The sequence below is a fragment of the Branchiostoma floridae genome, chromosome 16, assembly GCF_000003815.2.
Source record: "Branchiostoma floridae strain S238N-H82 chromosome 16, Bfl_VNyyK, whole genome shotgun sequence".
NCBI classification, from domain to species: domain Eukaryota; kingdom Metazoa; phylum Chordata; class Leptocardii; order Amphioxiformes; family Branchiostomatidae; genus Branchiostoma; species Branchiostoma floridae.
The window spans coordinates 18,551,555-18,563,694 of record NC_049994.1 but is presented as its reverse complement, the minus strand read 5'-3'; the positions used below and the strand labels follow the sequence as shown (position 1 = coordinate 18,563,694).

Sequence of the window (12,140 nt, the reverse complement as noted above, 5' to 3'; positions counted from 1 at the left end):
ACAGAGGGGCCACCTGTCCATAGTGGCCACTGTTTGTCGGTCCCTTGGGTATTTTATCTACAAGTTGCCACCTCTATACAGAGGCCACCTGTCTATAGTGGCCAAATTTGTCCGGTCCCTTGAGTGGCCGCTATAGACAGGTTTGACTGTACAGTCAAACCTGTATTAGGGGCCACCTCTACAGAGGGGCCACCTGTCCATAGTGGCCACTTTTTGTCGGTCCCTTGGGTATTTTATCTACAAGTTGCCACCTCTATACAGAGGCCACCTGTCTATAGTGGCCAAATTTGTCCGGTCCCTTGAGTGGCCGCTATAGACAGGTTTGACTGTAGTTCACACCAGCAAGGGCAGTAAATAGTGTCCTTGAGTCTTGACGTCAGTGACTGATTTCGTCAAAGACTCAAAATGCACCTCCAGCCAATATTCAATTGTTACTACATGTCATGAGTAAATGTTCTACGTACAATTTATTCTACCGTCTCAAAAGAACTGCCTGTATAACTCCTGTACCCTCCCACTGTTGTCTTGCTGTCTGTCAAAGGACATCCAAAAACATGTCTTGTTCCACTATGAACATGGACCTTTGTAGAGGTTGTCCATAGAAGGGGGTTTGTTTGTTTTTTTTGTTTTATTTCGATCTCCATTAGTGTACATCATAAAATCATGCCACTACTCTTCCTGGAGTCATAATAATAAGAATAAATGAAATACATGAAATGAAAAAGAAACAACTTAACATCAAAAGCGGATAATTAGCGTAAAATAATAAGCAGGGGTACTAATGTTAAGTATTGGATCACATTGTAGGGCTTTTATTCCCATTCCTTCAGTCAGGGTTCATTTGAGACCTGCACGCGACTTGTGGTTTATATCAGTCATGCGATTGGAAAATGAGGCAATCATCAGACATGGCAGACTTCTCCTCCACCCATCAGTGACTGTTTTCGTCCACCTCCAGCCAACATTCTATTGTTACTGCAAGTCACGAGTTGTTTATGTCTGTTCTGCCATTGCGAACTAGGATTGTGTTGCTGTCTGCTGAAGGATACTCGAAAGCAAGTCTTGTTCCACTGTGAATACCTTACCTTAGACCTTAGAGTTAGACCCTCCCGCAACACTGTTGCATTGGTCGACTCGTCGAGCATACTTCCTCCAAAGGTTGCGGTCCTGCGCAGCTACTGCCATGCTTCCCATGCTGTTTAGCCCCATTTTCCTTCCATCATCTAAGATTGTCCGTCTTAGTGTAGTTTTTGGCCTGCCCCTGGGGCGGGTGCCCTTAGGAGCCCATGACATAGCTGTTTTTGTTGTTCTTCTGTCGGAAAGGCGCCATACATGCCCAACAAATCTCAATCTCAAAATGAATCCCACTGTGAATGGTAACCTTTAAAACAGCAGTTTGTATCAGGGGTACTAATGTGGAGTAGTACAAGTATGTGTTATTACCTCCATGAAATGTCATGGAATGGAGGTTATATTTTCTGTTATGTGTCTCTGTCTGTGTAGATGATTACTCAAGAACGGCTGGATGGATTGGTGTCATACTTGTTGTGTTGGTGGGGTGTGATAAAAGCTCGAATCGATGAGATTTTGGGCGCCGTATCTGTCGTTATAATCGATGTAATAATATCAGAAATCACCCCTATATTTGAGATATATTGGTACAGGCATCGTGCTTTATGTGTTTGTTAATGGGCTTAGCTCCAAGCAGATGGTGAGGTGACAGCTGTTTGGGGAACCCCGAGTTTTTTTTTAATATGATAATTAGTTTTATTTATGTCTGCTTAGGATATCATGGAGATGTGAAGCGTAAGTATAATTGTAAGAAGTTGAGGTACATTTAACGATAATGCTTAACAGGTATGGATGTCTCACATACTGTACTGCTGATTTGAGTGACATGGTGATTAAAATGCCATTAGGTCCTCTCATCTGGGTTGGGTGTCAGAAGTTTTATGGGCGATACAGATGTTCTGATTTTGTTACGATAACTTCGGATAAGGGACAGTTGTTAGTTGTCTCTTTCGTAGCCAATGGTACTTGTTTTTTAGCAGACGGGGTTGGCGCCAAGTATTCATCTTACAGTTGGTGTAGGGCTGTCAGAGGAAAGTGTGCATCTCGTTTTTGTACCGTGTGAACAGCTGATATCAGCGTTCCCGCCAGGCATACGTCTTTACGTCTTTGGACGCATTTTTTTCTGGAAAGACGCATTCGGCTCGGCTGAATGCGTCCATAAAAAAATCTGAAAGAAAGGCTGACCTGTACCACCAGTGTACAAAATGTATCTGGAATCTTTACAAAAATCTGTCTTTATAAGAAGGAATCCTACCTTTACAATCTATACTTCAAATTCTTCACTTTCCGGTCATCCTAGTAGTCTGGGAATGGGGCGGAGCGGGTACGTTTCAACTAGCGGACCCATGTGCGACACACCCAGCCACGCGCCAGTCTGAGCTGTCCGTTGCGCAAAGTAATTTTTTGTAGCCCGTGAAATACATCTGACAGTCAGCATTCTTTAACACTCGAAGAAATCTTATACAGATTTTATATTCTGATATTAACATGATACTTACTTGTCCTCAGTTTCACGTATTTGTTAAAGAATTGTGGGTAATACTAGTATTGAACAAACAAACTGTTCTGCTCGAGTGCTGCACATCTCAACAAAAGTTCTCACGCTGTGGGCAGTTGATTGGCAGTCGGTATCTTTGACAACAGGCCGCCGGCGCCAAGCAGTCAAGATTGGCCACCAGGTCCAAATCCAATCATCTTAAGAACCAATCAGCGTTTGATAAATGTAATGTTACACTCTGTCATTGGTCACCGGGAAAAAAACAAAAGTTACCGAGTATTAGCGCACGTGACGTTGGTAGCCACCCGGCCCGTGTCGTCTGGCAACTTGAGTTTCTTCCCTAGCTGCTAACAATTTACTATGAAAGTTTCCCCATTTATCCAAGTTAAAAAAAAAACGGTGCGCGGTAAATAAGTGAAGAATCCAAAACTATACACTTTATTTCTTATTTACAAAATTTATTTTGTTTCAAAAAGACAAAATTTGCGGCAGAAAAGGGGCCGCAATATTGTTGTCAAGCGTCGACCGAGTCGGCTGTGCACTAGCGTTGGCCTCGATCCGTGGCACATGGCGCGGCACGCCCCCCTCCCCAGACGGACTGTCGATCGCAGCGCCCAGCACGTTGGGACGTCTTTCTGGCTACTGCTTCAAGGCTACACCGGCACAGATCACTGCCAAAGAGGCAACAGATCGTCCTCCTTCGAGTAATGTATAACGTTCTTGGTCTATTTAAAAAGAAATCCAGCCAAAGATTTCACGCCGAAAACGGGGTTACCTGAGGTCGCAGGAAACAAACGCACGCTCGTGGAAAATGACGGTATGGCCTTGTAAAACCCCACCGATTCGAAAAATTTGAGTAAAATCATCGGGCAAAATAGAAAAAAAAAACAGCGCCGTTATTTTATCGTCTCGGAAAACTATTTGATGTGGGAGGGCGCAACATCGATCGCACGAGGTAGACATCTTTTTATTCAATGACGGAAAAAAATTGGCATAATTTTTCTATGGGCTGACGAACTAGCTAGAGCTCTGTTTCGAAGCATCAAAAATCCAAAATTTTCATATAGACATGTCTGGACAAATAAAACTCGGGCCAGATCACGGAAGGCTGATTCCCTGTGCTTATAGCTTTTTTTAATATAACGTATTTTGATGAAGACTGAAGAGGGTGGTCGTCGATAACTGAAAATGGGAGTAAAAGAGGCAACCGACATCCAATTCCAAGTGCATGATTATCCACTCAAATTGCAGGAAATTGTGTTCTAGAGGGTTTGAAAATCCAAATTTTCCCGGGGGAGCATGCCCCCGGACCCCCCTAGAATGCGAGCGCCTGCGGCGCTCGTCTCCCGCCTCCGGCGCTCGTTACGCCCCTCCAAAATATTTGGACGCATATTTTCAGAAACCTGGCGGGAACGCTGGCTGATATTATGACAAATTAGTGGAAAATCAAATCACCATCTGACTAAAGTTGGCCACATCCCTTCTTCTTTCTGAGTTTCCCAACTTCCTCCCACCACACAGCTCTGAGGCACATAGTCAAACCTCAATAATGCTGACAACCTTAGACATTTTAAATGCCAAACATCAAGCTTAAGAAACACCACGCTACCATATGCCGTCGACCTCTTAAACGCACATTACCCAATTAAGTCAATAAGTGTCACATTTTGATAATTACTAATCAGATGGACATCCTCTGTGTCATTAAATAAATACACCACTACTTTCCCATAACATTTATATTATATAACCATTACTCTCAAATACAACCGACTATAAACATACATACCATCCACAAAAAAGCAATAAATATTTCATGGAGGTATGAGGTCCCCGAACTCTAGTTGAATCATATTGTAGGGGCTTTTTCCCGTGCTTTCAGTCAGGGTTCTTTTAAAACTTGCACGCGACTTGCTTCGAGTTAAGCCATGTGGTTTATAAGAGTCATGCAATTGTAAGACTTGACCCCCACCCATCACGCAATACTGCATTGTGTGTTTTTCAGAAACAGACATACATATATCATATAATATATTGCAGAAACACACAGATGCACTCTTTCTCATGAATAAACAAAGGTTCAAACAAATGCATGAACACACACACACACACACACACAAATGCACACACACACACACACACACATACACACACACACCACACACACACACACACACACACACACACAATATTATTGCACACACACACACAATTGCACACACACACACACACAAATATTACAGATACACACAGACTGGTCCCCAAACAATGCTCCCTTGGGGTTATGTAAATGAAATATTAAACACACTGATTTGGACCTGAATAGACCCATGTATGAGCAGACATGGTGAAATGAACTGCACGTAAATAACTAAAAGGGGAACAGACTAATGGGTTCGTCTTTTAATAATTATCTTTTTTTTTAACGAGTTTGCTCAACTTGCAAGACCATTCTAGGCACTGAACTACATTGTATGCACACTGTAGCAGCATCTCTTCTCCCCAAGTCAGAAATATGGAGCTTAAATTGGCGCAAGTTTGACTAACTCAGTAAACCACTCAAAAGGTGAGGCAGGGGTTAAGAGGCTTCTCGGGAAATTCCCTACTACCCCATCAGCCAGAGTTCAATAAGTGTGGCGGGTTCTTTTACATGCTCAGGGTGTGGCTGAGTCCCCGATTATGGGACCTCCATTTAACATCCTATCCGAGGGACTTTATTCCTCATTCAACTTCAGTTCTTTTGCATTGGTTTTATTCCATACGTAGAGCTAAGAAAAAGAAAGAGGTTGTCAGAGTGGTTTTAATGCACTGTTGGAACAAATATTGCAGTACAGTTGTGTACATATCGTACATGTGTCATGAATTCACTGTTAAGGGTTTATCCTTAAAGCTCTGAAAATTCGCTGCCTTACATCATTTCAATATTTACTGTACTAAGTCTGTAAAATGTTCTGTATGTCACTGTAATGTTTTAAGAAAATGAAGCTCACTGCAAAAATAAGAACTAGGTAATATATTATATATATATATGGAGAACTTAGAAGATATGAGGAACACAATCATGCACTTTTTGTTTGTTCAGACATGTTTTTCTCAATTCTAAACATAATGAGAAGAAATGAGGCCACTAGGGATGGTATCCTTTGTACTAAAAATCTTAACATTGTCCCGGAGTTTTTATTTTCAGTTTTCCTGGTGACAATTTCACCAACACAAATTTCTCACACCACCAAAATCTGTTTCAATAATCTATAATACAGAATAGTTTCAACAGCAAATTCAAAACACTGCAAAAAATCCTATTTTCCCTGTTACCATGAAATAAAACGACAGCAAAAGTAAAAGGTTTTACAGTACACGTATGACTGCTCACTCCCAGTCTTCTCAGAACTGCACAGTCCTCACATCTAACCTGTAATCTGCAACCCAGTAAATAACAGCTATTGGTAGGAATGTAGAAAGCTGTAATTTGGTATGCTTGTATCTGTCCCATTCCAGCTCTAGTGTTCTCCTCTAAGCTCTAACTGCTCCCTACCAAATATGGACTTTAGAGATGGGGAAAGGTTTTTGTTTTGTTTCAAATTCTCGGTTGAAAGTCTGTAGTTTAGCTTAGAGGTTATTATCACTGCAAAAGTAAAACTACTGCAAATGTTAGAAGACTTACATGTAGTGTTAGGAAACTGAGGAAAGTGCTGATATTTCTGAAACAAAATGGCAGTCAGATCAAAGGTAATGAACTGTAGGAGCTTTACCCAGGCTTTAATTCACTGAATACTTTGGCTACAGGGTAAGACAGCAGGAAGAAGGTATTTTTAGAGTCATGTCGTTGATGTCTGTTGGATCTGTCTGCAAAGTTGCTTGATGTTCTGACACTTAATAGTTGCAATGTTTATAAGGGCCAAGAAAAAATTACAGTCTGTGTATACCGTGATGATGATAAACTGTGTGTACCGAGGCGTTAACTTTAGTAGCCCTCAGGCTCTGTTGCCACATAACTGTACAGCCTGATTGCATTACTTTTTATAAACCCCAAACCAACAAATTGTATTGGTCTGGCCTTAGGACCACTGTCACATGATCATGAGTGCTTTTGTTTTCTTCTAAAACAATGGCAATCTGACATCATAGTTATTACATAATCATGCTTTTAACAGTTGTCTAATTTGTACACTTTTCCTGTGTTCCAGTTCTTACAGAGTATCGGGAAGGCAGAGAAGTCAGAAAAGGACGAGACATTCCAGGACTATGTCGGCAACTTCAACAACCAACAGGTCAACTTTACAACTTCAGATATCACTAATATTTACAGGATTAAACTAAGATACTGTAAAATAAAGGGAAGAATATCCTTGCATGCTCCTTTGTAATCAACATTATTACTCAGTCTAGTAATTTCCATGTTGAAGTTTGTACCATTTTAATTCAACACAAGCAAGTTGCTTACCTTGAATTTTCGGTCGCACATTCATCGACCTTCTTCAGGAGTGGTGATTCAATTACTCTGTGACTTTAGGGACACGAGACACGAGTAATGGATTGTAATTGCTTTGCAAGCAGTATCTGCCCGTCTCTGTTGAGTGTCGTTTGGTGTACTCTTATGTAACTTCTTCACCAATTTTCAGTAAGTGTTAAAAGTTGAGTCCTCTAGAGATGCTAACTGATTTTCACCTTTTCTTCACTCCAGGCAGCTGCAGTCAAACTCCAAAAGGAGCTGAAAAACTATGCAAACAGTGTTAAAGGTAAGATGGACATCACTGTTTCACTTGTCAAAATGATTTCAATGCTTTGTACTAGATGATACAAGTCAAATGCAGAAGTTTTGAAATAAATGCTAGAAGATGAAGGAACCCACCAATTTGATGTCTCAGATTTTTCAAAATATTTCTGACCTGCAAGATCATCATAAAAACATGAAACAGGGCTGTCTCCAGGACCTGTCCATCATCTTCTGAAGCTTAGAATACATCCACAATATGGGCTCCCAAAACGATGAGTTGAAGACAGCCCTGATTGGTACACACAGTCTAAGGTAGAATAGCAAGAATCAGTCCTTTGTTTTCATGTCAATCTCTCGTTAATTTTTTTCAAGGAAGTGTGTCTGAAAATCATTGCGTACCTGGATGTCTAACCTTCTTTGATGTATCAAAGTGATTTGTACCCTTCCTATTTCTCCCCAGCAATGTCCCTAGCCAGCAAAAACCTGAACGATGCGCTGACGGAAGCGTACGGCGATGACTGGCCGGACAAAGACGAGGTTCGGAACTCCCAGGACAGCATGGACCTGCTGTGGTCGGACTATCAGGAGAAGGTCACGCGGGAGGTCCTGTCACCGGTCAACACCTACCAGAGCCAGTTTCCTGAGGTCAAGGTGAGGTCAAGGGCAAAGTGTACTTGGATTTGACTTTCACCTTTATTTGTTTAGGAAAAGAACACTCAGAGGTCATTTTGACATGTCTATTGTAATGCTTTTAGGCCATTTGAAATTGTGCCTTGCAATTGGTCTCCCGTCAACACCTACCAGAGCCAGTTTCCTGAGGTCAAGGGCAAGCAAGGGCAAAGTGTACTTGGATTTCACTTTTGATTTATTTGTTTAGGAAAAGAACACTCAGGTTATTTGACCTAGTTTTAAAGAACCTGGTTTTAGGTTATTTCAGTTGGTGCATAGGTGATGATGATGTGTGCAAGCATGGCAAGTGTTGATTATTATTTCTTTGTCAAGGATGTTTTTAGTACAATTTGAGGATGTGTTTGTGTGTGGTTCAACAGCAGAGCTTAAGCTGGGTTTTAAAGAAATTTGTGTAGGTGTGAGCAAAACAAAAGGCATAGTCATGATGGTTCTTCTAGTGATTTTGTAAGGCACTGCAACACAACTTCTGGTTTCGGTATCTATAATAGGAAAGCTACGTTATCTGCAGAATTGGTTTGTACATTGTACCTTGTTACGGTTACAGACTGTCTTCATAGTATAACACAGTTGTGAATGTTTGTGTGCTCTTCAAGTACTTAACGTTGGGGATCTGTATAATATAAATGTCAATGAAGGTTAGACATCCAGGTAATAAGATACAACAGATAGCAATTACTCAAGCAACTGGCCATAGATATTTATTAATATATATTATGTTACATTTGTCTTGACAGCAAAGGATAGCGAAGCGGGGGAGAAAACTGGTGGACTATGACGCAGCCAGACACACACTCGCCACAGCACAGCAGTCCAAGAAAAGGGACGACGCAAAATTACAAAAGGTTTGTTTAGTTTAACTTAGCTTCACAAGATTGTGTCCTACTCATATCATTAAAAATAGTTATATTTTGACAGCTATATATAGATTGAAAAGTTGTAGAGACTTTGCCTACAATTCTTAAGCAATGCTGTTACCAAGCGATGGCCTGTAAAAACCCACACTGAATCTATTTTTTTCTTATCCAAGAACTAAGAAAACAAACTGGATGGCCTTACTTTCATCTCTTATTTAGTTTGACCTCTATGAGACTTCTATTCCTGAGGCCCAAGATGACAAATACTATAAAGCCAAGAAGGACAAATGTAACTAACTTAACTCTGGGACAATGACACTCCTGTTCTATCTGCTGGTCTAAACTTCAATGACATTTCAATGTGAGTTTGACCTCTATGTGACCTCTATCTGACTCCTGTGACCTCTACTCCAGGCCCAGGACGAGTGTCAGAAGGCCAAGAAGGTTTACGATGACGTGAACAACGGTCTGATGGACGAGCTTCCAGCGCTACACGACAGCCGAATCGGGTTTTACGTGTCGACTTTCCAAGCGCTGTTTAGCAGCGAACAACGCTTCCATACAGACATGAGCCAGGTTTGTTTGTTTGTTTGTTTGTTTGTTTGTTTGTCGGGTTCTACGTCTCCATCTTCCAGGCACTGTTTAGCAGCGAGCAGCGCTTCCATACAGACATGAGCCAGGTTTGTTTGTTTGTTTGTTTGTTTGTTTGTTTGTCGGGTTTTACGTCTCCACTTTCCAAGCACTGTTTAGCAGCGAGGAGCGCTTCCACACAGACATGAGCCAGGTTTGTTTGTTTGTTTGTTTGTTTGTTTGTTTGTCCGGTTCTATGTCTCCACTTTCCAGGCACTGTTTAGCAGTGAGCAGCGCTTCCATACGGACATGAGCCAGGTTTGTTTGTTTGTTTGTTTGTTTGTTTGTCGGGTTCTGTGTCTCCACTTTCCAGGCACTGTTTAGCAGCGAGCAGCGCTTCCATACAGACACGAGCCAGGTTTGTTTGTTTGTTTGTTTGTTTGTTTGTTTGTTTGTTTGTTTGTCGGGTTCTATGTCTCCACTTTCCAGGCACTGTTCAGCAGCGAGCAATGCTTCCACACAGACATGAGCCAGGTTTGTTTGTTTGTTTGTTTGTTTGTTTGTCGGGTTCTACGTCTCCACCTTCCAGGCACTGTTCAGCAGCGAGCAATGCTTCCACACAGACACGAGCCAGGTTTGTTTGTTTGTTTGTTTGTTTGTTTGTGTGTATCGCTTCATATCTCCATGTTCCACACTGGCACTGTTCAGCAGATGGCTAGGTAAGTAATATGATGAGGTATCCAATGTGGTAATTTTGACAATAATCAATAGAGTCTGACATTCAAGTTCACCTGTTCCAATAAAGTCAAGACTTTTAGCGGGAATAAACTCTTAAGCACAAATCAGATTCTATCCTATATTTCTTCTCCTATAGTAACTGTTGTCTATAGTTATTGACAATGACATTACTGTAGCCGTATGGATAGTTAATATAATAATTGTTTGTGTATTACAGCTGAAAAGCAGACTGGGAGATACACTGGAAAAACTTCAACAGGAGGCCAACACTGGCAAGTTTGCAACTAAAAGGCTACCCAGGTACAGTACTCTAAGGCCTTTCTCCTGATGTACATGTATGCTCTACATGCCTTTAGCGTCTAAATGCCAGTGTCTGACTGGCCCAGGTAATTTGCAGCAATTCAGATGCAGTACTGAAATGATCCAAAAGGGGGCTCTTCTGCACAGGAGGAATCAATCCACTTTGCTACAAATGACATTGTAGAGAAAATCTTCCTGCATTTGACATTCTAGTCATTACACAACAGAAATGCTTCATTTGCCCTTTGGTGTTAACAGACATTCATGTAACAGAGACATATTTTCATTTCTAAACACCACACCAATTTACTATTTTGATAAATTTTAAGCCAAAATTAGCCAGGAGGTGAAATAGAGTGCTAGGTGGAAAACCTCTGTTTACTACCTGAAACTGTGGTGTACAAACATGCATGACTTTTCCTCCAAGCTCTGCTTTCATTTTCATTTTGATCAGGTCAGCCTGGGATATTTTTCTAAATCTGAGCACCAACTTATTGTGTTTAAACAGCTTTATTCAATGCTTATGTGCATTGACTAGTAATTTGAAGCCATGAATACCAGTAGGTCGTAAAAAAATGTCAAGTTGATTTTCTCCTTGTTCCCCAGGTCTCCTGGTCCATCCTCCCCATCAATGGCGGAGGTGGTGGAGGCTGCGATCAAAAAACCCTCACTCCAGAACGATACGGACCATCCGTACGAGTCTGTAGACCTTCATGCAGGGGTAAGTGGTGTAAACAGACAAATAAAATAAATAGATAAACAAATCCTAATAAATCAATAGGCCTTAACACTGGGTGCAACTATGGTAACGTTGTGGTGAAGTAAAAAAAGATAGATCTTTTTACAATTTGTTTTTACATCCCTCTAATTACAAGGAAATTAAATTTTTATTGGTTTGTAGGTGTTCATGTTCATTTGTACATCTTGTATAAACACCTTCTTGTTTCTCTCTTCTCCTAGATGAAGAACGGTGAAGTTGACGTCAATGTCGGAAAACCGAAACTGCCAAGTGGCGAGATCGAAGGACCGTCTGCCAAGGTACCTGGCATGAAGGGGCCCACATTTACAGCCCCCTCATTTAACGCCCCCTCCGTAAACGCCCCCTCTGTAAACGCCCCCTCCTTAAACACCCCCTCTCTCAAGTCCCCAGCAGTCGAAGTAAACACCCCCTCAGTCGGAATCGACAAACCGAAAATGTCCACCTTTAAAGCTCCGAGCGGGTCTATCAACGGCCCGGACTTAGATGTCAACGGCCCAGACCTTTCAGTCGATGCACCCTCCTTCAACAAGCCTGACTTGTCCGTGAAAGGTCCAAACTTTTCCGCTCCGGACATCAAGGCTCCGAATGTCAAGATGCCGGGTCTTAAGGGTGCCGACGTAAACCTTAAGGGTCCTGATGTGAATCTTAAGGGTCCCGATGTTGAGATGCCCAATATTAAAGGCCCCGATGTAGATCTTAAAGGTCCCGATGTCAAGATGCCGAACCTTAAAGCCTCGGGTCTCTCTGCGAAGATGCCAGACTTGTCAGAGCCGGATCTTAAGGGTCCCAACGTCAAGGCCCCAGAGGTAGATGTCAATCTGCCTGGTGTCAAGGCCCCAGATGTTTCTCTCATTTCACCTGATGTGAAGAGCCCCGGTTTCAAGGCCCCAGAATCTCCATGAAAATGCCTGATGTGAAGGCTCCCAGTGTCAATGCCCCAGA

The 12,140-nt window shown here is 41.8% G+C and overlaps 1 protein-coding gene across 2 annotated transcripts in view; it reads left to right on the top strand.

The window, feature by feature from the left end:
• LOC118403792 (myc box-dependent-interacting protein 1-like) overlaps positions 1-12,140 on the top strand; it is a 21,681-nt gene that overhangs the window by 5,626 nt on the left and 3,915 nt on the right. The window contains exons 2-9 of one of the 2 annotated variants that reach the window (XM_035802590.1): positions 6,757-6,840; positions 7,254-7,308; positions 7,747-7,937; positions 8,711-8,818; positions 9,245-9,406; positions 10,356-10,438; positions 11,045-11,159; positions 11,399-11,476. In XM_035802590.1, coding sequence (XP_035658483.1) covers positions 6,757-6,840; positions 7,254-7,308; positions 7,747-7,937; positions 8,711-8,818; positions 9,245-9,406; positions 10,356-10,438; positions 11,045-11,159; positions 11,399-11,476 — 876 coding nt within the window. Of the gene's footprint in view, positions 1-6,756; positions 6,841-7,253; positions 7,309-7,746; positions 7,938-8,710; positions 8,819-9,244; positions 9,407-10,355; positions 10,439-11,044; positions 11,160-11,398; positions 12,135-12,140 lie in introns of those variants that run through there. The other variant, XM_035802589.1, reaches the window with a different exon arrangement.